The 27,277-nt window shown below is 43.3% G+C and overlaps 2 protein-coding genes across 9 annotated transcripts in view; both read left to right on the top strand.

Moving 5' to 3' along the window:
• The window catches only part of map4k4 (mitogen-activated protein kinase kinase kinase kinase 4), a 119,849-nt gene extending 101,855 nt beyond the window's left edge, over positions 1–17,994 (top strand). For all 8 annotated transcript variants that reach the window (XM_065013881.1, XM_065013882.1, XM_065013877.1 and 5 more), the window contains 9 exons: positions 1,280–1,394; positions 1,659–1,826; positions 1,930–2,073; positions 8,959–9,093; positions 9,965–10,065; positions 10,207–10,356; positions 10,517–10,676; positions 10,837–10,976; positions 14,845–17,994. In XM_065013881.1, the coding sequence (XP_064869953.1) occupies positions 1,280–1,394; positions 1,659–1,826; positions 1,930–2,073; positions 8,959–9,093; positions 9,965–10,065; positions 10,207–10,356; positions 10,517–10,676; positions 10,837–10,976; positions 14,845–14,928 (1,197 nt within the window). In that variant the 3' untranslated portion in view covers positions 14,929–17,994. The remainder of the gene's footprint in view (positions 1–1,279; positions 1,395–1,658; positions 1,827–1,929; positions 2,074–8,958; positions 9,094–9,964; positions 10,066–10,206; positions 10,357–10,516; positions 10,677–10,836; positions 10,977–14,844) is intronic.
• A 2,414-nt stretch (positions 17,995–20,408) lies between these two features.
• LOC115111528 (interleukin-1 receptor type 2) lies at positions 20,409–26,740 on the top strand. Its single transcript, XM_029637672.2, has 10 exons — positions 20,409–20,684; positions 21,980–22,067; positions 23,983–24,250; positions 24,484–24,655; positions 24,791–24,968; positions 25,179–25,271; positions 25,474–25,539; positions 25,645–25,780; positions 25,866–26,011; positions 26,432–26,740. Exons 1-10 carry the CDS (start codon positions 20,571–20,573, stop codon positions 26,590–26,592), a joined length of 1,422 nt encoding a protein of 473 aa, XP_029493532.2. The 5' UTR covers positions 20,409–20,570; the 3' UTR covers positions 26,593–26,740.
• Positions 26,741–27,277: the final 537 nt, after the last annotated feature.

Here is a 27,277-nt window from a genome sequence, read left to right as displayed (position 1 = left end):
TGTTCTCTCTCTCTCTGGTCACCTAGTGGTGTTCTCTCCCTCTCTCTCTGGCCACCTAGTGGTGTTCTCTCCCTCTCTCTCTGGTCACCTAGTGGTGTTCTCTCTCTCTTTGGCCACCTAGTGGTGTTGTCTCTCTCTCTCTCTGGCCACCTAATGATGTTTTCTCTCTCTGGCCACCTAGTGGTGTTTTCTCTCTCTCTCTGGTCACCTAGTGGTGTTCTCTCTCTCTCTCTCTCTGGCCACCTAGTGGTGTTCTCTCTCTCTCTCTCTGGCCACCTAGTGGTGTTCTCTCTCTCTCTCTCTCTCTCTCTCTCTCTCTCTCTCTCTGGCCACCTAGTGGTGTTCTCTCTCTCTCTCTCTCTCTCTCTCTCTGGCCACCTAGTGGTGTTCTCTCTCTTTCCTCTCTCTCTCTCTCTTTCTGGCCACCTAGTGGTGTTCTCGCTCTCTCTCTCTGTCCACCTAGTGGTGTGTTCTCTCTCTCTCTCTCTCTCTGGCCACCTAGTCATGTTATCCCTCTCTCTGGCCACCTGGTAGTGCTCTCTCTCGCTCTCTTGCCAGCTAGTGGTGTTCTCTTGCTCTCTGGCCACCTAGTGGTTATCTCTCTCTGGCCACCTTTTCTGAGTGCAACAACTACTCTAGTTTCCTCCAAGCTCTGTAGGTGTGGTGTTTCTCCCCCCTAAAAAATATTTTATTTTGACCAAGTTTATGAAATTTTACATAATTTCTTATTTTTTATACTTTTTTTTTTTTAGACTAGGTTTGTGCTGGCTTACATATCCTCGGAGGCACATTTAGATTATTATTTGTGGCTTTTAGTCACAGATGATTAAAGACATATTCCAGAAACCCTCGTTGGACTAGGCTACAACATAGCATATTTCAGGAATAAACACAGGTAATTATTTTACCATGAAAAGCCATTCCTTGAGATATGTTTTTGTTCCTCAACTTTTGTTATTACCTGAACATTCCATCTGTTTTACCCACCACCATAGATACTTCTTGTTTTTGCCTGTTTCTCTTTAATTCACTGTGTGATTTTGTGAATTGTTTTTCCTGTACCTGATTTCTCTATGCTCCTTACACCTGCCCCAGTTTCTTGGTTCTGTATTTCTATTTTTTTGTTTTGTGGTATTTATGGAGCTATGGGAAATGGTGTTTCATGTTTATACGTACACAAACTGCTGCCATTGTAGCCTTGGTCTAGGAGTTGGCTGGTAAGTCAATGACATAATGATTCTATATGTCTATATGTTATTCTATTTACCTGCTTCTCTAGAGCCATTCTTCCAGCAACAGCATGCAGAAGCACAAGTCCTCCTCCTCCTTCACTCCCTTTATTGATCCACGCCTCCTCCAGGTCTCTCCATCCGGCGCCGCTCTCAATAACCTGGGTAAGCCCCTCCCACCAGCTCCCAGCCCTCTTATTGGGCGACCAGCAGTATCTGAGGGGTTCTCTCCAGTGTCAACAAACCTTGTGTTAGTTTCTGAGGCAACACCAGAGAACACCCGTTTATTCCAAACAAACGTTATAGAGATGTATACTAAATATAGAACATTTATAGAAACGTATACTAAATATACAAAACTGAATATATATGGTAGTAATACATAATCAGTTTGTATTTCCAACTGAATCCCTTCCTTGTCCTCTGCAGCTTTTGGGAACGACGCTAGGCTGGCAGAGGCACTGAGGGCGGACCCGTCACGTAAAGGCTCCGTGGTCAATGTGAACCCTGTCAACACACGACCACAAAGCGACACCCCAGAGATCCGCAAGTATAAGAAGAGGTTTAACTCTGAGATCCTGTGTGCAGCACTCTGGGGTGAGTGGTCACAATTATCTCTGCTATGTAGTTATCACAGTAATATTAGTCTTCACTACCAGGTGACAGCAATCTAAATGCAAAACTGTGTGTGTGTGTGTAGGAGTGAACCTCCTGGTGGGCACAGAGAGTGGTCTGATGCTGCTGGACCGTAGCGGTCAGGGGAAGGTCTACCCCCTAATCAGCCGACGCCGCTTCCAACAGATGGACGTACTAGAGGGACTCAACGTCCTGGTCACTATATCAGGTACACACACACACAGTTACTATACATAGATGGGAATACAGACATTCAAACACGTGCGTGACACACACACACACTATTGTACACATTTACTACACGTACATGGCTAGGGCTGATTTCAAGGTTTTACTGCTAACCTACAAAGCATTACATGGGCTTGCTCCTATCTATCTTTCCGATTTGGTCCTGCCGTACATACCTACATGTACACTACTGTCACAAGACGCAGGCCTCCTAATTGTCCCTAGAATTTCTAAGAAAACAGCTGGAGGCAGGGCTTTCTCCTATAGAGCTCAATTTTCATGGAATGGTCTGCCTACCCATGTGAGAGACGCAGACTCATCTCTTCAGTAGGTCCTATGATTGGGTGTAGTCTGGCCCAGGGGTGCGAAGGTGAACGGAAAGGCACTGGAGCGACGAACCGCCCTCGCTGTCTCTGCCTGGCCGGCTCCCCTCTCTCCACTTGGATTCTCTGCCTCTAACCCTATTACGAGGGGTGAGTCACTGGCTTACTGATGCTCTTCCATGCCGTCCCTAGGAAGGATGCGCCACTTGAGTGGGTTGAGTCACTGACGTGATCTTCCTGTCCGGGTTGGCGGCCCCCATCGTGTTTGTACCGTGGGGGAGATCTTCGTGGGCTGTACTCGGCCTTGTCTCAGGGTAGTAAGTTGGTGGTTTGCGGATATCCCTCTAGTGGTGTGGGGGCTGTGCTTCGGAAAAGTGGATGGGGTTATATCCTGCCTGGTTGGCCCTTTCCGAGGGTATCATTGGACAGGGCCACAGTGTCTCCCGACCCCTCCTGTCTCAGCCTCCAGTACCTATGCTGCAATAGTTTAGGTGTCGGGGGGGGCTAGGGTCAGGCTGTTATATCTGGAGTAGTTATCCTGTCTTATCCGGTGTCCTGTGTGAATGTAAGTATGCTTCCTTTAATTCTCCCTCTCCCCTCCCGGAGGACCTAAGCCCTGGGACCATGCCTCAGGACTACCTGTCCTGATGACTCATTGCTGTCCCCAGTCCACCTGGTTGTGCTGCTGCTCCAGTTTTAACTGTTCTGCCTGCAGCTATGGAACCCTGACCTGTTCATCGGACGTGCTACCTTATTCTCTACCTGCTGTTTTCGACTCTCTCTTCCGCACCTGCTGTCTCGAACTCTGAATCCTCGGCTATGAAAAGCCAACTGACATTTCTCCTGAGGTGCTGACCTGTTGCACCCTCTACAACCACTGTGATTATTATTATTTGATCCTGCTGGTCATCTATGAACGTTTGAACGTTTTGGCCATGTTCTGTTATAATCTCCACCCGGCACAGCCAGAAGAGGACTGGCCACCCCTCATAGCCTGGTTCCTCTCTAGGTTTCTTCCTAGGTTCTGGCCTTTCTAGGGAGTTTTTCCTAGCCACCCTGCTTCTATATCTGCATTGCTTGCTGTTTGGGGTTTTAGGCTGGGTTTCTGTATAGCACTTTGTGACATCTGCTGATGTAAAAAGGGCTTTATAAATACATTTGATTGATTGATGGAAAAACAGACATGCACACAGATGTAAGGGGTCTAAGTGATCTCTCTGAGACCGTTCGTGCAAAGCAGACATAGTGTCTGCCTGTAGGTTCCTGCTTCTCTTTCCTGTGCTGTGGTCACATAATTGACTGTAGCAACCATCCAACGCTCGCTGGTCTGTGTCACACAGTGTTGCGTCGGATGTCACAACAGAGGAAATTGAGTAAATGGCCAGTTAGTGTAGGACGTCATACACGTTAAGAACATGTTGAGTCCAACGCTTCCCACAGCTCTGTCAAGTTGGCTGGTGGACCATTCTTGATACACACGGGAAATTGTTGAGTGTGAAAAACCCAGCAGCGTTGAAGTTGTTGATGCAAACCGGTGTGCCTTTTGTCTTGCCTAATCACCCTCTGAATGGCACATGCACAATCCATGTCTCAATTGTCTTAAAGGCTTAAATCCTTCTTAAACCTGTCTCCTCCCCTTCATCTACACTGATTGAAATGGATTTAACAGGTGACATCAATAAGGGATCCTATCTTTTTCATTTGGATTCACCTGGTCAGTCTGTCATGGAAAGAGCAGGTGTTTATAATGTTTTGTACACTCAATTTATACATGTATTGCTTGTCCACTGACACACACACACACACACACACACAGATTTCCATGATGGAAACACACACCGATTGCAGTGTCATCCGTCAGTTTGATGTCATATTGCAATGAAGGAAAGAAAGAGTCCATGCTCATGAGACGTGGAGACAACTTGACGTTGCTTCTTCCATTTTTAGCGTAGATAGAAATACTTACGTTTTATCCTTCAAGCCATTGTCGTACTGCATCATTCTCAGTAGATGAATATGAAAGTTGTGTGTGACGACTTGTTGGTCAATTCACCGAAAATGTTATTTGTCTTTTAAAATTTCCACAACCTCAATGTACATTCACAAACACAGTTTTCCATTCTGTTGCAACGTGTCAAATCAAATCAAATCAAATGTTATTTGTCACATACACATGGTTAGCAGATGTTAATGCGAGTGTAGCGAAATGCTTGTGCTTCTAGTTCTGACAATGCAGTAATAACCAACAAGTAATCTAACTAACAATTCCAAAACTACTGTCTTATACACAGTGTAAGGGGATAAAGAATATGTACATAAAGATATATGAATGAGTGATGGTACAGAGCAGCATAGGCAAGATACAGTAGATGGTATCGAGTACAGTATATACATATGAGATGAGTATGTAAACAAAGTGGCATAGTTAAAGTGGCTAGTGATACATGTATTACATAAGGATGCAGTAGATGATATAGAGTACAGTATATACGTATGCATATGAGATGAATAATGTAGGGTATGTAAACATTATATTAGGTAGCATTGTTTAAAGTGGCTAGTGATATATTTTACATCATTTCCCATCAATTCCCATTATTAAAGTGGCTGGAGTTGAGTCAGTGTCAGTGTGTTGGCAGCAGCCACTCAATGTTAGTGGTGGCTGGCTCAATGTTAGTGGTGGCTGTTAGTTTGCCCCCGGTGATGCGTTGTGCAGACCTCACTACCCTCTGGAGAGCCTTACGGTTGTGGGCGGAGCAGTTGCCGTACCAGGCGGTGATACAGCCCGCCAGGATGCTCTCGATTGTGCATCTGTAGAAGTTTGTGAGTGCTTTTGGTGACAAGCCAAATTTCTTCAGCCTCCTGAGGTTGAAGAGGCACTGCTGCGCCTTCACGATGCTGTCTGTGTGAGTGGACCAATTCAGTTTGTCTGTGATGTGTATGCCGAGGAACTTAAAACTTGCTACCCTCTCTACTACTGTTCCATCGATGTGGATAGGGGGGTGTTCCCTCTGCTGTTTCCTGAAGTCCACAATCATCTCCTTAGTTTTGTTGACGTTGAGTGTGAGGTTATTTTCCTGACACCACACTCCGAGGGCCCGTCTCGTCGTTGTTGGTAATCAAGCCTACCATTGTTGTGTCGTCCGCAAACTTGATGATTGAGTTGGAGGCGTGCGTGGCCACGCAGTCGTGGGTGAACAGGGAGTACAGGAGAGGGCTCAGAACGCACCCTTGTGGGGCCCCAGTGTTGAGGATCAGCGGCGTGGAGATGTTGTTGCCTACCCTCACGACCTGGGGGCGGCCCGTCAGGAAGTCCAGTACCCAGTTGCACAGGGCGGGGTCGAGACCCATGGAGGTGATATGGTCCTTGACTAGTCTCTCAAAGCACTTCATGATGACGGAAGTGAGTGCTACGGGGCGGTAGTCGTTTAGCTCAGTTACCTTAGCTTTCTTGGGAACAGGAACAATGGTGGCCCTCTTGAAGCATGTGGGAACAGCAGACTGGTATAGGGATTGATTGAATATGTCCGTAAACACACCGGCCAGCTGGTCTGCGCATGCTCTGAGGGCGCGGCTGGGGATGCCGTCTGGGCCTGCAGTCTTGCGAGGGTTAACACGTTTAAATGTTTTACTCACCTCGGCTGCAGTGAAGGAGAGTCTGCATGTTTTTGTTGCAGGCCGTGTCAGTGGCACTGTATTGTCCTCAAAGCGGGCAAAAAAGTTATTTAGTCTGCCTGGGAGCAAGACATCCTGGTCCGTGACTGGGCTGGATTTCTTCTTGTAGTCCGTGATTGACTGTAGACCCTGCCACATACCTCTTGTGTCTGAGCCGTTGAATTGAGATTCTACTTTGTCTCTATACTGACGCTTAGCTTGTTTGATAGCCTTGCGGAGGGAATAGCTGCACTGTTTGTATTCGGTCATGTTACCAGTCACCTTGCCCTGATTAAAAGCAGTGGTTTGCGCTTTCAGTTTCACGCGAATGCTGCCATCAATCCACGGTTTCTGGTTAGGGAATGTTTTAAACGTTGCTATGGGAACGACATCTTCAACGCACGTTCTAATGAACTCGCACACCGAATCAGCGTATTCGTCAATGTTGTTATCTGACGCAATACGAAACATATCCCAGTCCACGTGATGGAAGCAGTCTTGGAGTGTGGAATCAGCTTGGTCGGACCAGCGTTGGACAGACCTCAGCGTGGGAGCCTCTTGTTTTAGTTTCTGTCTGTAGGCAGGGATCAACAAAATGGAGTCGTGGTCAGCTTTTCCGAAAGGAGGGCGGGGCAGGGCCTTATATGCGTTAGAGTAACAATGATCCAAGGTTTTTCCAGCCCTGGTTGCGCAATCGATATGCTGATACAATTTAGGGAGTCTTGTTTTCAGATTAGCCTTGTTAAAATCCCCAGCTACAATGAATGCAGCCTCAGGATGTATGAATTCCAGTTTGCAAAGAGTCAAATAAAGTTAGTTCAGAGCCATCGATGTGTCTGCTTGGGGGGGAATATATACGGCTGTGATTATAATCGAAGAGAATTCTCTTGGTAGATAATGCGGTCGACATTTGATTGTGAGGAATTCTAAATCAGGTGAACAGAAGGATTTGAGTTCCTGTATGTTTCTTTGATCACACCACGTCTCGTTAGCCATAAGGCATACGCCCCCACCCCTCTTCTTACCAGAAAGTGTAACTCTGTGTTGTCTGTTCACACTGCTATGCTTTATCTTGGCCAGGTCGCAGTTGCAAATGAGAACTTGTTCTCAACTAGCCTACCTGGTTAAATAAAGGTGAAATAAATAAAAAAAATTAAAAAAAGATGTTTGTTTCTGTCGGCGCGATGCGTGGAGAAACCCGCTGGCTGCACCGCCTCCGATAGCGTCTCTCCAGTGAGCCATGTTTCCGTGAAGCAAAGAACGTTACAGTCTCTGATGTCCCTCTGGAATGCTACCCTTGCTCGGATTTCATCAACCTTGTTGTCAAGAGACTGGACATTGGCGAGAAGAATGCTAGGGAGTGGTGCACGATGTGCCCGTCTCCGGAGTCTGACCAGAAGACCGCCTCGTTTCCCTCTTTTACGGAGTCGTTTTTTTGGGTCGCCGCATGGGATCCATTCCGTTGTCCTGGTTGAAAGGCAGAACACAGGATCCGCGTCGCGAAAATCATATTCTTGGTCGTACTGATGGTGAGTTGACGCTGATCTTATATTCAGTAGTTCTTCTCGACTGTATGTAATGAAACCTAAGATGACCTGGGGTACTAATGTAAGAAATAACACGTAAAAAAAAAAAAAAATGCATAGTTTCCTAGGAACGCGAAGCGAGGCGGCCATCTCTGTCGGCGCCGGAACAAGGTATTATTATACGTGTTGTCAAATATATACAGTACAGGTTGTGCAAAAATACAGACCCTGTCAGTTCCTCTGTCCTAGTATTCATAATGTCAATCACAATTGAAAGAAATAATTCAATTCTCTAATTCAAACATTGCTGCAGGGACTTGCATCCATTCAGCCTCGAGCATTAGTTAGGTTGGGAACCGATGTTGGGCGATTAGGTCAGGCTCGCAGTCGGCATTCCAATTCATCCTAAAGGTGTTCGATGGGGTTGAGGTCATGGCTCTGTGCAGGCCAGTCAAGTTCTTCCACACCGATCTCAACAAAAAAATTCTGTATGGACCAAGCTTTGTGCACAGGGGCATTGTCATACTGAAACAGCAAAGGGCCTTACACGAACTGTTGCCACAAAGTTGGAAGCACAGAACCATCTAGAATGTCACTGTATGCTGTAGTGTTAAGATTTCCCTTCACTGAAACTAAGGGGCTTAGCCCGAACCATGGAAAACAGCCCCAGACCATTATTCCTCCACTAAACTTGACAGTTGGTGCTATGCATTCGGGCAGGTAGGTAGCATTTTCCTGGCATCCGCTAAACTCAGATTCGTCTGTTGGACTGCCAGATGGTGAAGCGTGATTCATCACTCCAGAGAACACGTTTCCACTGCTCAAGAGTCCAATAGCGGCAAGCTTTACACCACTCCAGCCGATGCCTGTCAATTTGACTAGTTGACTTGTTGGAAAGGTGGCATCCTATGACGGTGCCACATTGAAAGTCACTGAGCTCTTCAGTAAGGCCATTCTACTGCCAATATTTGTCTATGGAGATTGCATGGCTGTGTACTCGGGTTTTCTACACCTGTCAGCAACGGGTGTGGCTGAAATAGCCGAATCCACTAATTTGAAGGGGTGTCCACACAGTTTTTGTATATATTGTGCACCTCCATTCATTGCAATAAGTTTGTACAATAAAACAACCTCTCTCCACCCATTATATGGAAGTAGGATGAAGGTCCCCCTACACACTGATCTTGGGTCAGTTTGGCATGGCCCACACTAATGGTAGATTTGGAGAGCGGAAGCTGATCCTAGATCTGTACCTAAGGGAAACTTCACCCCTGTGCCATTACATTTAGATACTGTATCGTAGGTTCATTGTAGGTACCCAGACCCTTGACTATTCCCCTTGTCTGACCCTGTCTCCTGCAGGCAAGAAGAACAAGCTGCGTGTTTACTATCTGTCCTGGCTGAGGAACAAGATCCTGCACAACGACCCTGAGGTGGAGAAGAAACAGGGCTGGGTCACTGTGGGAGACCTGGAGGGCGCTGTGCATTACAAAGTTGGTACGTTCTTCAACATGCATCTGGCCAGTAGGGTTAAAAGGATGGGATGTTATGATGTGGGGAGTTTTTTTCATAGAAATTGATGTTATGGTCATGTCTGCACAACATGTTTAGGAACCACCAAAGACTGTTGACCCTCCAAATGAACCAAACAATGTTTTCTCTCAGTTGGTCTTCATCCACTATGTTAGAATCACTATCTTAAAGACAGCCAGAGTAGGGTACATAATACACTGGCACAGCACGTCATGTCATGACTGCAACATGGAAGAGAAAGTCCAGAGTTTTGTAATGATAGGTACATGAACTTCCTGGAAGAGACGAGACCAGAATGTTCTGTCTCATGTTCCATCTCCCCAGATTAGTGATGTCACAGGGCAAAGTCCTGAATTTGCTGTTGGAAACCCTGCCTCTCTGTCAGAGCTGTCGGTCATCTATGTTTTGCCCAGTTTAAGTCTTAGAATTGTATATACTTTTTTTGTGGGAAAGTACACAACTGCTTCCTAATAAGAAATACCCTCGGTCTACCCAGCGAACTCCATGTCCCAATTCTGTCACTTCTCTGAGTAGGATAATAAGACTGTAATATTATGTCAGCTAAAAGTATTTTGGTAGAATTACATTTCCTGCAAATAATAGTACTGGGACTGAAAACTTAAAAACAAGTCTTCTGAACAATTAATCAAATTAAATGTTATTAAAATCGCATTGCTTGCACACATTTCACAGTAAGGTTGCATTTAGCACATGTGGCAAATTAAATTTGATTTGATTTTGATACTGTCATTTAAAAGTCTTGAGGATGCTCTGAATTAACCCTGTCAGTTGGCTCCTCATCTTCCTCATGTATCCCAACTGTTTTATTTCCCAGTGAAATACGAGAGGATCAAGTTTTTGGTTCTGGCCCTGAAGAACTCGGTGGAGGTCTATGCATGGGCACCGAAGCCCTACCACAAGTTCATGGCTTTCAAGGTGAACATTAAGGAAACCTAAGATGCCTATGGGAGCTAGTCACTTCCATCTATTCAATCAGTTATGCAGCTATTGTGAATTGTTATGACAATCTTACAATGACACACACTACTGTATGTGAATGACCTTTGCCCCCTGCAGTCATTTGGTGACCTGGTGCACAAGCCCCTGCTGGTTGACCTGACGGTGGAGGAAGGTCAGAGATTAAAGGTCATCTATGGCTCCAGTAACGGATTTCATGCCGTTGACGTGGACTCGGGGGCAGTCTACGACATCTACCTGCCCACCCATGTAAAAGAAGCACTAGTGTCTGTGTATCCTCTCCTCCCTCATCCCCTTCTCTTCTTCCTCTATTTTTCCATGGATAACTTCACTATTGAATTAACATTATTGAATTAACATGGTTCCCCCTCTTTCTCTCTCTCCCTTCTCCCTCTGTCTCCCTCTGTAGATCCAGACCAGTATCCAGTCCCATGCCATCATCATTCTGCCCAACACAGATGGCATTGAGCTGCTAGTGTGTTACGAGGACGAGGGTGTCTATGTCAACACCTATGGACGCATCACCAAGGACGTGGTGCTGCAGTGGGGCGAGATGCCCACTTCTGTGGGTAGGTGGAGACACACACACGTACAAATACACATACACACACGTATAAATACACATACACACTCACACAATAGGTCCTTAAATTAAGTGTTTGAACATGTTAACTCTGTTGTCATACCAGCCACTCACCCCCCTGTCCCCTTCTTTGTCTTTCTATGTAGCCTACATACGTTCTAACCAGATTATGGGCTGGGGGGAGAAGGCCATAGAGATCAGGTCTGTGGAGACCGGACACCTGGACGGGGTCTTCATGCACAAGAGAGCCCAGAGACTCAAGTTCCTGTGTGAGAGGAATGACAAGGTTAGACCCCTAGACACATACATATACCAGTGTTTCCTTAAGACGGTAATAACCGGCTTTTGTCCGATACCAAAAAAATAGGAAATCAGATAAATAAAATAAAAATGTAACTTAGACCTACTGGTTGTATGAATTTGGGATCTACCGTCCCACAACTGTCCCAGAGTCTGTTTTGAATAGGCTATTTCTTTATCGACAAGCTGACCAATAGAATCGGTAGCCTAAACGTTTCTAGTATTGTAGATTGACATAGGCTAGTGATTTTGCTGTTCGTTACTCATCTTGTTGGCTGAGGAAAAGTAAATATGGACAGTTATTCTAACATCTTCAAAGTGCACATCAGAATTCAGTAAGGACTGCACATCGTTGCATCCTCGACTTGCATGTTCTGTTAACATGAATTACCATATTCTAAATGTGATTTCTGTCATTCTAAGCCCTGTGGGTGGACGCCCTAATCAGGTTACACACCAATGCATATGGGTCCGGTAAATTTCTCAAATGTCCGGTAAATTAAAATGCTGCCTGTCAAATGTCCGGCGCCACATTTTCCTAACGGAAACCCTGGCACATACACACACACAGACACACACACAGACACACACACAGACACACACACAGGCATTTGGAGGTAATTACCTAGGTTGAGGGCTGTTTACGCTAATAACTCTGTCCCTCTCAGAGCTCTGTCTCGTGTTAGTGTGTCACAAAGCGCTGACTCATCTTGTGTCCCAAGCAGACTCGGGACCACATTCACTGAGTATCAATCGATCAATCATTCCATTGAAACATAGGGTATTTTTAGACAGACAGCAATTAGGCTAAAGTGGCCATCAAAGTTCGGGAACCTTTTAGCCTCTGTTGGATTTCTGTTATACACACCAATTAAGAGCTGAACTACCTAGTATGTTAGATGAGTGGGACCAACCACAAAGCAGAAGCAGCTAAACTGATGGAGAGAGCTAGTCTAGCCGTAGTTTCCCCATTTCCTATAGTCTCTCACTGATGGGAAAGCTGTACAGACATTATGTGAGGTTGAAAAAAACTCCAAAGCACTCATTGGTTAGTTATAAAATCCCAATATAATTTTCAGTTTCTTTATCTGGTAGAAATTAATATTTTTGTACCTTTATTTAACAAGGCAAGTCGCACAGTTCTTTATTTACAATGACGGCCTACACCGGCCAAACCCAGGCAACACTGGGCCAATTGTGCACTGCCCTATGGGACTGCCTTATGGGACAAACTCAGCCGGTTGTCATACAGCCTGTATTTGAACCAGGGTGTAGCCTTAGACCGCTGCGCCACTCGGGAGCCCAATATAGTGTTTCTGAGAATCACCAAATACTACACTGAACAAAAATATAAACTCAACATGTAAAGTGTTGGTCCCATGTTTCATGAGCTGAAATAAAATATCTCAGAAATATTCCACACGCACGAAAAGCGTATTTCTCTCAAATTTTGTGCACAAATTTGTTTACATTCCTGTTATGAGCATTTCTCCTTTGCCAAGATAATCCATCCACCTGACAGGTGTGGCATATCAAGAAGCTGATTAAACAGCATGATCATTACACAGGTGCATCTTGTGCTGGGGACAATAAAAGGCCACTCTAAAATGTGCAGTTTTGTCACACAACACAATGCAACAGATTTCTAAATTTTTGAGGGAATGTGCAATTGGCATTCCGACTGCAGGAATGTCCGCCAGAGCTGTTGACAGAGAATTGAATGTTCATTCCCCAACATAAGCCACCTCCAACGTAGCTTTAGAGAATTTGGCAGTACGCCCAACTGGCCTCCCAACCGCAGACCATGTATATGGCGTCTTGTGGGCGAGCGGTTTGTGAACAGTGTGCCCCATGGTGGCGGTGGGGTTATGGTATGGGAAGGCATAAACTGGGGACAATGAACACACTAGCGTTTTATCTATTAGCAATTTAAATGCACAAAAATACTGCAACGAGATTGAGGCCCACTTTTTTTAAGATATCTGTGACCAACAGATGCGTATCTGTATGCCCAGTCATGGGAAATCCATAGATTAGGACCTAATGAATTGATTTCACTTTATTTTAATACACTTGCAATGTTTAATTTTCCAGATGTTCCCATAACATTAATCCAGCGTTGTGGGGACATTGTAGTGATGTACAGTCCGTTTCCTGCAGGCTTGGATGTCAGTCAGGCTTGTGTGTTTTTCTCCAGTGTTTCTGCCAATTCCGACTCCTGTGGCGGGCCGGGCACAGTGCACGCTAACCAGGTAGCCAGGTAAAGGTGTTTCCTCCGGCATATTGGTACAGCTGGCTTCCGGGTTGGATGCGCGCTGTGTGAAGAAGCAGTGCGTCTTGGTTGGGTTGTGTTTCGGAGGACGCATGGCTTTCGACCTTCGTCTCTCTCGAGCCCGTACGGGAGTTGTAGCGATGAGACAAGATAGTAACTACTAACAATTGGATACCATGAAATTGGGGAGAAAGGGGGGTAACATTTTTTTTTTTTTAAAGCTGAATCCACTCATTTGAAGGAGTGTCCACATACCTTTGTATCATAGTGTATATACTTTTGGGAAGTTGTTAGACTTCTTGATGTTTGATATAGCTAGGGCTTTACCATACATTGTTTGGGGTTGTATTACTGACTGCTTATACAGGAATTCTCTGCATGGTTGTCACTATTGTTTTCCTATGATTAATTTTTTACCTTTTATTTATGCAGGTTTTTCTCATTGAGATAACATCTCTTTTCCAAGAGAGACCTGGTCCAATAGCAGCAGGGGGAACAACATTTCAACTAAACAACTTACATACACTAACACAACATTAAACAAAACTATAAACACATATACAGTAGAATTTTTTTTTTTACGTTAAAAACACGAAAGTCTTGACTAAAAACAGCTGGCCTAAAAATAATTACACTCTTCTATGATATATACATCGATCAAGTGTTTAAACTCCACCAACGGAACTAGATCATCACATTTTTAAATGTTCAGGAGAATTCCAGGACCACGGAGCCAAGTAACTAAAACTATTTCTACCATGACCTGTTCTAATTTTTGGTACTGTTAGAAGCAAATGAGAATGGGACTGTAATTGATTTTTTTTTATCGACCTGACTAAAAAAAGAACAGAGATAAAAATGGTATTTTACCCAATATGGCCTTATAAATCAGTGTATACCAGTGTTTAAGCCTACGCAAGGTCAATGATGACCAGCCAACAGCGCTGTAGAGATCACAATGATGTGTTAGCCATTTTTGATTTGTAATGAACTTGAGGGCTGCATGATACACTTATCATCAACCCACACACCCAAATATTTGTACACTTTAACTTGCTCTATAGTATCTCCAGCCAATGTAGCAATGACATGATTAGTAACATGCCTGGCATTTGAAAATACCATTCAAATGGTATTCTGGATTCTGTTGTATGATGTTAAATGCTCTTTGAGCATTTTCAAAAGCCAAAGATAAACTACTACCACTTGAATAAAGAACAGTGTCATCTGCATAAAAACTAACATCCGCTGTTTCAATAAGATCCCCAATGTTGTTGATATACAAAATGAACAACAGTGGGCCCAAAATAGAACCTTGCGGAACACCTGAGCACACCTCTGTGGACTTTACAACCATCCACCATTACACATTGTGTACAAAGTATTAACATTACGACACACGTCTTGATTTCCTTTGTTACAATGGATCAGTGATTGTAAATGACTCAATCAGAAAAACATGATGGTCGTATGCATCTCTGTGTAAAAAGTTCACCCCTACCTTTATGATGTATCACTGATGATGTGTCACTGATTAAGTTTAGTTATTTATTGACGTGTTTGTGTGTGTTTCCATCCGCAGGTGTTCTTTGCCTCGGTGCGGTCCGGAGGAGCCAGCCAGGTGTACTTTATGACCCTGGGGCGTACCTCTCTGCTCAGCTGGTAGAGAAAGACCATGCCCCCTCTACACTGGAAACCAACCAACCGCGTTTTACCCAACGTTCAGTGATGCCAACGGACAAAAGCCAACCATCTCCGTCTTAGCTACGACCTTCGACCCGGAGCATCATGTTATATTGAGGATACATACAACATCCAGATGCCGTCTCCCCAGCCGTGAATACCAGATATGAGAATTGTTCAAAATTAAGTTAATTGATTATAAAACAACAAAAATAAAGGGGGGAACGTTTTGCCCCGCTGTGGTGCTCAACTGATTGTGGACACGTCTGTGCGAGGTCGTTGCCCTGAACACCTGTGACCTCTGTGTGTGTCGTTCCTAGTTACTGACTGTGCTGTGGGCTTGAAGTTTACTAACTACTCTCTGCATCTTCTGCTCGTATTTCAGGAACCCCCTTCCACCCCACCCTTTTCCTTAGCGAGGGAGGAGCAGGGGTGGAGCATACAGTGTTAATGCTACAGTAGTGTATGTAAATGTATTTCTGTTTGGTACAATGATTGCTGACTGCAAGGGGGCGGAGGGGGTTGAAGCCGTCAGTCATGGAGGAGGCGGGAGTAGAGAAGCCGAGCAAGGGAGCCAATTTGTTCGATGCCATGATGACAGAAGGTGGAAGGGGCCAAGGCGTTTTACCGTAAATCTGGTAGTATCTGAGAGGACTCAGCTGGACTGTGTGTTGATAGAGTTAAGACAGCTACAGTATTTTAATGGGCGCGGTCAAAGAAAATGATTTTATCCGGATGGACTTCAGACTAGTATTTTTTATTATAAATTCCCTAAAAAAAGTGAAACTATGTGGAGTTAATATTTATTTTACCTTATTTTCTAAAATCACATTTGCACAGTCTCCAGTTTGCTTGATTTTATTCCAACCCACAACACATTGAAGTGTTTTAAGGAGTTAGAGAGAGTGGGTGGGTTAGAAAAGGAAACCATGTCTATGTATAATAAAATGTCATTTAATCTCATCCATAGTTTCAGTGGTCATGGTAGTGGATCCCTCGGTGATCCGGCTTGGACCATCAGAGGGTCCAGGATGATGGGAGGACATGGTCCGGATGTGAATAGACAGATATAATAAAAGAGAGTGGAGGAGAAGGGTAAGGTGTGTGTGTGTGTGTGTGTGTGTGTGGTTGGTTGTAAAGGGGCCAATAGATGAGAGAGGAGGGGTGTTGATGTACGTTTTTGTAGCAGAAAGATTACACATGGTCAGCACAACTCAATGGACTCCTAGTCAGTGGATAGAACAAAACGGTGTTTTATTGTTCTTTTGATATTTCAGCTTTTTGTTTTTCATTTGTATCTTTTCATGAATGAAGTGCACTAAGTGTCAAGAATGTAGAAAGAAGTATACTGTGTGGTAGTCGAAGGCATGAGACTTTTATTTGTGTTCCTTGTCACAAGTGATTGATTTCGATGTTCAATTTCAAAGTAACACAAGTGAATACTAAATGAAGGCTCCACTATTAAAGATGTTGATTTTCCTTTCACAAACTCAATGTTTTAAAGTGCATCAGAGCTGGAGAGGGAGCAGCTCTGAGTTGAGACGATGCTAGGTTATAGTAGTTTTCTGTGGAGCCAGTATGCTCACAGTAGCCTAATCAACCTTATTCACCAACAGGGCTTAGTCCTTAGTGTAACTGTAAACAACATGACCACGCTTAGCTAAGTCGTCTTGAGCACGGTACGTTTGTCCATCTCGTGCAATGTCAGCTTGTCAATCAATGGAAGGCAATACAATACAAAACAACTTGTTTCAAATCAGAGGAGAGCAGTCTGGTCACCAGGAGCCAGAACACAGGTGACCTGACCATTGTGATTGTACAGCTCACGTCTGACGGTGTTCATGACGGAAACCCACTTTGGGCAGAATCCTTTTTTTCACTGTTAAAGGCTATAGTCTGTACAGATATGTAAAGAAGACTATTCAATTAACTGCAATATCCCCTGCTACGGCTCTCCAACAACAGTGGTGTATCTAACCTTCGTTGACCATGGTGACAAACAAGAACAACAACAGGCTATTCTCTTGTTTTCCCACAGAACACAACTGTGTTTTAATGGTGGTGATGGATCAAAGCTTTTTCACCCAAGTGGACAGACTCTGTACACTGACTATGTGTCTGACAGTGGGTCAATGATCTCTGTGTTGGGTCTTTCTCGTACTAACAGTCATGTCATTATGTGTGTAGAGCTGTGGGAAAGGCATTGCAAATGACATGTCACAGAATTGTTTCACGAGCCAACTTCTTGTATATGGAAAAAGAAACCCGTTTGAAGAGCGAACCCCAATGCTGTATGTGTGTGTTTAATAGCCTCTCAATGCTGACCCACTATGTCTTTCTGGTTGCATCAAGGCCTTCATGAGGCATAAGTTACTTTATTAAGATTATGGTTATTGATATTCTTATTAATGGAAAAAGATTTAACATTTTTGCAATCTGAAAAGCAGTCGCTTGCTGATTTAACGTTTTTTTTAAAGTGCTAAGATGGCAACATTAAATGTTTTTCTTTAAATTACAAAACCACTTTGTTGATCTCACTTGAAGCATTTTGTATTCTTAAGTTTGAACTTGGTTAAGAAGCTTAATAATGGTTTCTGTAAGTTTATGTACTCTGCAGTGGTTGAATATTATAATGCTCACGTTAAGGTCGAGAAAATGGAAATGTTTACAGAGGCAATGTTTTGTTACACTAAAATGTGCATCATATTTATGTTTTTTTGTTGCTTGTTTTGTATTGAACGTTATTTTAGTCAATAATCCTAAATGATGCCATTGTTTTTCTCGCTCAAATAACCAACTCACAACACAATAAAGAATACACTTGCAATGTTTAATTTTCCAGATGTTCCCATAACATTAATCCAGCGTTGTGGGGACATTGTAGTGATGTACAGTCCGTTTCCTGCAGGCTTGGATGTCAGTCAGGCTTGGGTGTTTTTCTCCAGTGTTTCTGCCATGCTACTCTAATTCATGTCCTCGCTATGTATGACAGGAAGTCCTGTATTTTCCTGAAGGTTTTTTTTCTTTGAATAAACTAAAGTAATTTAAAGACTTTCTGTAGTATATTTATCTACATCATTTCCCCCTGTTGGTCACCCCTATGCAGCTATAACAGGCTCCACTCTTCTGGGAAGGCTTTACACTAGATGTTGGAACATTGCTGTGGGGACTTTCTTACAGCCACAAGAGCATTAGTGAGGTCAGGCACTGATGTAGGGTGATTGGGCCTGGCTCGCAGTCTGCGTTCCAATTCATCCCAAAGGTGTTTGATGGGGTTGAGGTCAGGGCTCTGTGCAGGCCAGTCAAATTCTTCCACACCGATCTCAACAAACCGTTTTTGTATGGACCAAGCTTTGTGCATGTTGGTATTGTCATGCTGAAACAGGAAAGGGCTTTCCCCAAACTGTTGCCGCAAAGTTGGAAGCACATAATCGTCTAGAATGTCTTTGTATGCTGTAGCGTTAAAAGGTCCCTTCACTAGAACTAAGGGGCCTAGCTCGAACCATGAAAAACAGCCCCAGAACATTATTCCTTGTCCACCAAACTTTACAGTTAGCACTATGCATTGGGGCAGGTAGCGTTCTCCTGGCATCCGCCAAACTCAGATTTGTCCGTCGGACTGCCAGATGGTGCATTTCACTACACCCGCAATAACATCTACTAAACATGTGTATGTGACCAATAAAATGTGATTTGATTTGAAGCGTGATTCATCACTCCAGAGAACACATTTCCACTGCTCCAGAGTTCAATGGCTGCAAGCTTTACACCACTCCAGCCAACAATTGGCATTGCGCATGGTGATCTTAGGCTTGTGTGCGCCTGCTCTGCCATGGAAACCCATTTCATGAAGCTCCCGACGAACAGTTATTGTGCTGACGTTGCTTCCAGAGGCAGTTTGGAACTCGGTAGTGAGTGTTGCAACCTCAGCACTCAGAGGTCCCGTTCTGTGCGCTTGTGTGGCCTACCATTGCGGCTGATCCGTTGTTGCTCCTAGATGTTTCCACATCACAATAACAGCACTTACAATTGCCCGGGGCAGGTCACTGTTTGTCTATTTATATTATGATGGCCTTGTTCACGTAAAGAAATTCTATGTCTTTACTAATCTGTCCATAACTTCTGCAAGGAATTGGGTGGAATATACCAGACCTGCACTTATAGATTTGGTACTAGGGATGGTAGAGCCAGTGTCATGAAGGTCTGTAGCTGTTCTCTAATATACAGTATCTATGTTATTAGTATTGTGTAACGGTGTATCTCTTAAGGTTTGTTTGAGGCGAGTGTGTAGGTGGTAGACATGAATATGGATTGGTGTGTGGGTGTGAAAGCTCAGATGGAAAGGAGAAGTCACGATAATGTCATGTTTCTGAACAGAAAATGTTACTTAACTTTGACTTATGTAAGGTAGCTTTGTCTGTTTCAGAAAAACCATTACGTCTGGAGACACATCGTCATCCTCTTTCTTTCATATATTATTCCCTCTCTATTTTCTCCAACTGCACCCCGTGACCTCCATGAATAGGAATAAATAGACTTGATCTATGACATCACGGCTTCTGGGATATCAGCCCCTGCTCTTCAATAGGATTCAGTGTTAATGTTGCCGAGTCGTATCAAAACCAATCTAGTTGGAGAGTTCCCAAAACATGCAATGACGCTTAGTCAACGGTCGATACAAGTCACTGAACCCTACTGCCGTCCCTAGAGATGATGCATCACTCCCCATTGTTAACAAATATTTGTTAGAGCAGATGAGTGTGTGTGGCTACTATACACTGAGTTAGTTGGCATTTAGTATCAGCACAGTGGCGACGGATACCATCTTCCAACGTGGTGACTAATATGAGTCTAATCTTGGATAATGGAATGCTTATTACTACAGAATTGAGACATGCAGTGAGTCAGACGCCTAACTATACGTGCTGTCACTCACCTGGTAAGTATACTGGGGAATTTGATGGGCATATGACACCAACATCAAGAAAACAAACAGTTTAGTCACATGGTGGATGTGTACATGGCTGCACACATACTCATGCACACGGGGACACACCCCACAGCTATGGGAGTTCAGTTACAATTACAGCAATCCACACAGACAGACACAACAACTGCTTTTCATCCCTTCTGTCTTGAATATCATTGAATCTTTGCAGTTTGTGAGTGAACTGGATTGCATAATCTGCTGTTTATTTCCTCAGTGTGACAGTATAACATGCCTGTGTTCTCATAAAGCAAACATGTTTAAACAGCAGATGTCTAAGGGAAGAGGAAAATAACAGATGTAAACAGTTATACCCGATGTCTGTCTACTACTACAAAGCAGTTCATCAAACTGAGGTCAACCAATATTGGGTTAAGTTGGGAAAATATATACGAGTACATTTGTACAGTACAAGCCAAACATACCTTATTGTCTTTGTGTATGTTTGTACTCATGTGTGTTAGTGTGTGTGTGGGTTTTTCTGTTTTGGAAGTGGTGAGATGTCTTCATCATGAGGTGAGCTGTCCATTTTATTGGGAAACGTCAGAAATTTCTACGCTGGGAGGGAAATCAGAAGAATTAGAGTTTCTCGGAAGCGGCTTGTCTTGACTGACAGTCACATATGTATAAGAAGGAACATGTCACACTCAGAGGTCCACTGTGTCTTCTTAACTCTTGGTGGTGTGGATTTACTGGAACAGAGCCACTGTCACTACCTCATCACTGTCACCATCATGGTCACCTGGGCAAACGTGAGTACTGATTAAATTCAGTATTGTAAACTGTGTGAAGTACATAGAGCAAGCTGGGGTTAGCGCTTTAGAATAAGGAACACCTTAGGAACTTTAGAATAAGGAACACTTTAGGAACTTTAGAATAAAGAAAACTTTAGGAACTTTAGAATAAAGAACTTTAGGAACTTTAGAATAAAGAACTTTAGGAACTTTAGAATAAAGACAACTTTAGGAACGTTAGAATAAAGACAACTTTAGGAACTTTAGAATAAAGACAACTTTAGGAACTTTAGAATAAAGACAACTTTAGGAACTTTAGAATAAAGAACACCTGAGGAATTTTAGAATAGGGAATAGTAGGTAGATATTTAATTGTCTTTTGTCAATGCTATACATCAATACTATATTGATTTCAACGTTTAGTTTGTTCTGCTGTTGTTTTTATTAGTGTAGTTAGATATTTGCCGTTAAGACTTGTCTCACTATATTCAATATTTTTACATTACAATATACACTGAATGTACAAAACATTAAATAGACTGACCAGGTGAATCCAGGTTAAAGCTATGATCCTTTATTGATGTCACTTGTTAAATCTACTTCCATCAGTGTAGATGAAGGGGAGGAGACAGGTTAAATAATGATTTTTAAGCCTGGAGACGTATTGTTAATGTGTGGCATTCAGAGGGTGAATGGGCAAGATGAAAGAAATATTGACACACACTGTGGGAAGCATTGGAGTCAACATGGGCCAGCATCCCTGCAGAATGCTTTCGACACCTTGTAGAGTCCATGCCCCGACGAATTGAGACTGTTCTAAAGGCAAACTGAATATGAAGGTGTTTGTAATGTTTTGTACACTGCGTATTTATATTAGACCATGTCTACCTGGGTGCAGCTCTAGAATAAATGTATATTACTGATATTATTAGTCTCTCCATGAGAAGCAGAGAGCAGGTACTCTTCTACTAGATCAGCTGACTTCAGACTTATATCAAATCACATTCCTGCTGAACATTTGCTATTATATCATTTACTGAACTGAAACTTTGACAACACACTTATTTTTAACAACTATAGATAGATATCGGGTTTCACCCTCGGAGTTCTGTTTTTCGTCAGAGCTACCCCTTTGTCAGCGACTTCTGTCTGTGTGGGTGTGTCAAAAAGGATTTTATGTCACATTACATTTTTAAGACAAGTGAAAAGTGTCTCTCCTGATCTCACAGACACACTCCAACATTACAAATTTAGCATGTGATTATAACAGCACCCTGGATGCAAGGTCTACACATATGTTCTTATTCCTCCAGTATGCCATGGTTATCCTCTATCTGCTCTCGGCATTGTTCATCGCTCGCTCTGCCTGTGGACTACGACTACCTCCGCTACCTATGATAGGTAAGTGTGTGTGTGTATCTCTCTCGCGCTCTCTCTCTCTCTCTCTCTCTCTCTCTCTCTCTCTCTCTCTCTCTCTCTCTCTCTCTCACACACATTTGCATCTATATATGAATGTAACTGGTCTATGACTTACTCCTAAGAATGTACAGTGCCTCCGGAAAAGTATTCAGACCCCTTGACCTTTTCCACATTATGTTAGGTTACAGCCTTATTCTAAAATGTATGAGACATTTTTTTTAATCAATCTACACACATTACCCCATAATGACAAATCAAAAACAGGTTTTTAGAAATGTTTGCTAATTTTTTTAAACGGAAATGTTACATTTACATAAGTATTCAGACCCTTTACTCAGTACTTTGTGGAAGCACTTTTGGCAGTCTTCTTGGGTATGACGCTACAAGCTTGGCACACCTGTATTTGGAGAGTTTGTCCCATTCTCTGCAGTTCACCTCAAGCTCTGTGAGGTTGGATGGGGAGGGTTGCTGCACAGCTATTTTCAAGTCTCTCCAGAGATGTTCGATCGGGTTCAAGTCCGGGCTCTGGCTGGACCACTCAAGGACATTCAGAGACTTGTCCCGAAGCCTCTCCTGCGTTGTCTTGGCTGTGTGCTTGTCCTGTTGGAAGGTGAACCTTCGCCCCTAATCTGAGGTTCTGAGCGTTCAGGTTTTCAAGGATCTGTCTGTACTTTGCTCTGTTGATCTTTGTCTCGATCCTGACTAGTTTCCTGTCCCTGCTGCTGAAAAAAATCCCCAATGCGTGATGCTGCCACCACCATGCTGCGCCGTAGGGATGATGCCAGGTTTCCTCCAGATATGACGCTTGGCATTCAGGCCAAAATCTTGGTTTCATCAGACCAGAGAATCTTGTTTCTCATGGTCTGAAAGTCTTTAGGTGCCTTTTGGCCAACTGCAAGTGGGCTGTCATGACTAGGAAGAGTGTTGGTGGTTCCAAACTTCTTCAATTTAAGAATGATGGAGGCCACTGTGTTCTTGGTGACCTTCAATGCTGCAGACATGTTTTGGTACCCTGTGCCTCGACACAATCCTGTCTCGGAGCTCTACGGACAATTCCTTCGACCTCATAGCTTGGTTTTTGCTCTGATATGCACTGTCATCTGTGGGACCTTATATAGTGTGTGCCTTTCCAAATAATGTCCATTCAATTGAATTTACCACAGATGAACTCCAATGAAGTTGTAGAAACTTCTCAAGGATGATCAATGGAAACAAAATGCACATGAGCTCAGTTTCGAGTCTCATAGAAAAGGGTCTGAATACTTATGTAAATAAGGTATTTCTGTTTTTTTTTTTTTTTAAATACTACCGTTCAAAAGTTTGGGGTCATTTAGAAATGTCCTTTCTTTGAAAGGAAAGCACATTTTTTGTCCATTAAAATAACATTGAATTGATCAGAAATACAGTGTAGACATTGTTAATGTTGTAAGTGACTATTGTAGCTGGAAATGGCTGATTTAAAAAAAAAAAGAAGGAATATCTATATAGGCATACAGAGGCCCATTATCAGCAACCATCACTCCTGTGTTCCAATGGCACGTTGTGTTAGCTAATCCAAGTTTTTCATTTTAAAAGGCTAATTGATCATTAGAAAACCCTTGCAATTATGTTAGCACAGCTGAAAACTGTTGTCTTGATCAAAGAAGCAATACAACTGGCCTTCTTTAGACTAGTTGAGTATGTGTAGCATCAGTATTTGTGGGTTCGATTACAGGCTCAAAATGGCCAGAAACAAAGGATTTTCTTCTGAATCTTGTCAGTCTAATCTTGTTCTGAGAAATGAAGGCTATTCCATGCGAGAAATTGCCAAGAAACCGAAAAAAGTCAAGGGGTCTGAATACTTTCCGAAGGCACTGTATGTATACATTTATTGATGGTAACTGATGTGTTTCCCCAGATGGCTGTTTCAGGGTGTCTCCAGAGCCGGAGGTGTTCCGTGTGCAGGGTGAAGCGGTGGTCCTAAGCTGCGTTGTGTTCGACAGGGTCCTCTACAAACGATTCTCCCAGGCTAAGGCGGGTTACACCTATGTCATCGCCAAGGGAAATAGGACGGAGGGCATTGACCCTGACGAGGGGAAAGAGGGGCGGGTCCTGCAGCGTGAGCGTCAGCTGTGGCTCCTCCCAGCTCAAACTTCTGACTCCGGAGAGTACTCCTGCATCTACAGGTAGATAAATCACAGCCATTTGCATAAGGCTTTCCCTTTAGTTACTTACTTTTACTGTAGTATGTACAGTATGTAAATATGTCTACCTGTCGTATATTGATGTCTGTCAGTTGAACACTTTAATATATTTTGACATGGACAATGTCATGGAATATCTAACATATCCTAAGCACAGGTTATATCCTGTGGTATCAGTGCTTAATATGTATGGCTTTTTCTTCTGTCATTTTCAGAAATGACACATTATGTGTAATTGGAAGCATCACTCTACAAGTTTATGAGACCAAGCAAACTGATATTGAGAAGTTGTCTTATCCCATCTCTACACCCGTGGGAAAAAAATTGTCAATCAGATGTCCTCATTTAAATGACTTCAACAGGACTGAGGAAATAGAGTGGTATAAGGTGTGTGCAAACAATAGGCTACCTTTATTGCAGACTTCCTTTATGGTTTGTTTTGTCGTTTGTGCGTCTAGCTATGAACCACCTACCTAAAGCTTGTCTGGAGTTTTCCTCACTCAACTGTTTCCATTCACATAGGACTCCAGCCCGACAGTGCTTCCTGTTGGCAGTGGGCGCTACCAAAGACAGAGACAAGACGTGATCCTCATCTCAGACGTGAGGCCAGCAGACCAGGGCCTCTACACCTGTCAGCTTAGAGTCCACGTCAACAACCTCCAGTACACAGTCAGCAGGACCATTAACCTCAATGTAAAAGGTGGAATACCATAGCACGACAACAGTTTTATGGCTTTATCTGAGAACCCACTGACTGAATCCTGTGAATACCTCTCCATAGTTGTCCCATCATTTGCGCAATATTTTTAATCCACCATTTTGACAGTTACTATGCTCATGACTTATGTGCGGCTGTATTGGTCTACTATGTGTTGTAATGGTGGTGTGTTCTGTGGACCTCTCTCTCCAGTGCCTGACCCAGTTCCCTACATTCAGACCACCAGTCCCATCTTTGACCCAGACACAACCCCAACCCCTAACCCTGGTCTCAGCACTGTGGAATGTGAGTGGATCTATCGTTATGCGGCTCAGAAAAGAAATGTCAATAACAGTACTTTCTATTTTTGACCGATTCACCTCTTCAAAAGCATAAATTGCTTACTTAGCGTGTATCACTTTATGTTGTTGATTGTGTACTTATGCTTAGGCTAGTGTAGTAGTCTTGGTCCTGGCTTTGTCTAATGCCTGTTTCTTTCCTTTTTTAGCCCCAGCAGTTGTGTCCCCCAAGATTGTGTCCCCTGCCAATGGAACAATCTTTGAAAGTCCATTGGGTGGGTGAATCACATATGCATACTCTGTTTAACTTGAAAACCTATGTTTTGATTTTGGCTTGCATCAGTATTCTAACTGTACCACCTCTATCTAACCACATCTAGGCTCTGTTTTGGAGATATCCTGCCAGGTTGTCACAGGGAGCCAATCAGCGGACGCCACAATGGTCACATGGTTGGTGGACGGCCATTCATTGGATTCGTCCAACCTTGGTGGACGGGCTCTGATGAGTCAGAGGAGGTAATACATATTGCATGTGTCTCTTTAATTGTGTACACATATAATGTGCAAGTAAGCTCAATGAAGATTATTGCTTTGTTCCCAGGGTATCCACAGTGGCTGGGGGTTGTTATGTTGAGGTGAATCTGTACATCATTGAGCTGTGTGATGAGGATACAAGGGCAGAGCTGAAGTGTGTCACTCAAAACCAGGGAGGAAGACAGGAGGTCATTGCACAGTTCAGAGTCGAAGGTAGGCCCATCTCAACTAACATATGATACATGCACTAGACCTGTACATATTGATAATTTTAAACCAGGCAATTTGGGTCCTGGATGTTGATTGGCTGAAAGCATGTGGTATATCAGACAATATACCACAGGTTTGACACAAAATGACTTGTTTACTGCTCTAATTACATTGGTAACCAGTTTATAATAGCAATAAGGCACCTCAGGAGTTTGTGGTATATGGACAATACGCCACGCACGGCTAATGGCTGTATCCATGCACTCCGCGTTGCGTCGTGTATAAGAACAGCCCTTAGCCATGGTATATTGGCCATATACCACACCTCAGGCCTTATTTCTTAAATGTACCATTGATTATGTGATTGAAACTCAAAGCAAGCCATGAAATGTGTGTGTTTCACTCGCTCTCTCCCCTTCTCAGACCCCAGGTCCACATGGCTGATGGTGGGTGTAGCGGGGTCTGTTTGTTTCCTGACTGTGGTCTCCGTCTTCCTTTACCTCCTCCTAAAACCCAGAGGAAAGGCTGACTACTTCCTGGCTCGACAGAACAGCACCTTTAGCTCTACTTTTAGCTCCACATAAACACCTCAAGTGATCTCAATGGCTATTTTTCTGTTGTTTTGTTACACAGTGTGTACAAAAGTTGACTTACTTTAAACAGAATGTATACAATGTATTATTGTTAAACATATTTTTGAATGAATATCAAAAATAAAATATTTTATTTTTATATGAACGTGATCCATTTCTGATAAAGAATAAGGAGCTGAGGTAACAATGACAGAAGGTTCTGGTAGGCTATAAGAGCATTCACTCCTGTTCATCAGTGACCCGTGAACCACAACAGCAACAGTCACACAGGGATTCCAAGGTAGTAAGAAGTATCACAAAATTATATTTTAGCATATAGGCCTACATATGACAATAATTATTTTTGTATGATTATTTTTGGTGGAATGAAATGAGACCCCTTCAACCATGTTATGGTTAAGCAATAAGGCCCGAGGGGGTGTGGTATATGACCAATATACCACGGCTAAGGGCTGTTCTTTAGCACAACGCGGAGTGCCTGGACACAGCATATTGGCCATATATCACAAACCCCAGAGGTGCCTTATTGCTATTATAAACTGGTTACCAACATAATTACAGCAGTAAAAATACATGTTTTGTCATACCCATGGTATACGCTCTGATATACCATGGCTGTCAGCCAATCAGCATTCGGGGCTTGAACCACCCAGTTTATTATATACCTTTGCTAAGA

Source organism: Oncorhynchus nerka, linkage group LG3, assembly GCF_034236695.1.
Source record: "Oncorhynchus nerka isolate Pitt River linkage group LG3, Oner_Uvic_2.0, whole genome shotgun sequence".
In the NCBI taxonomy this organism is placed as follows: Eukaryota; Metazoa; Chordata; class Actinopteri; order Salmoniformes; family Salmonidae; genus Oncorhynchus; species Oncorhynchus nerka.
This window is presented reverse-complemented; position numbering and strand designations above follow the sequence as displayed.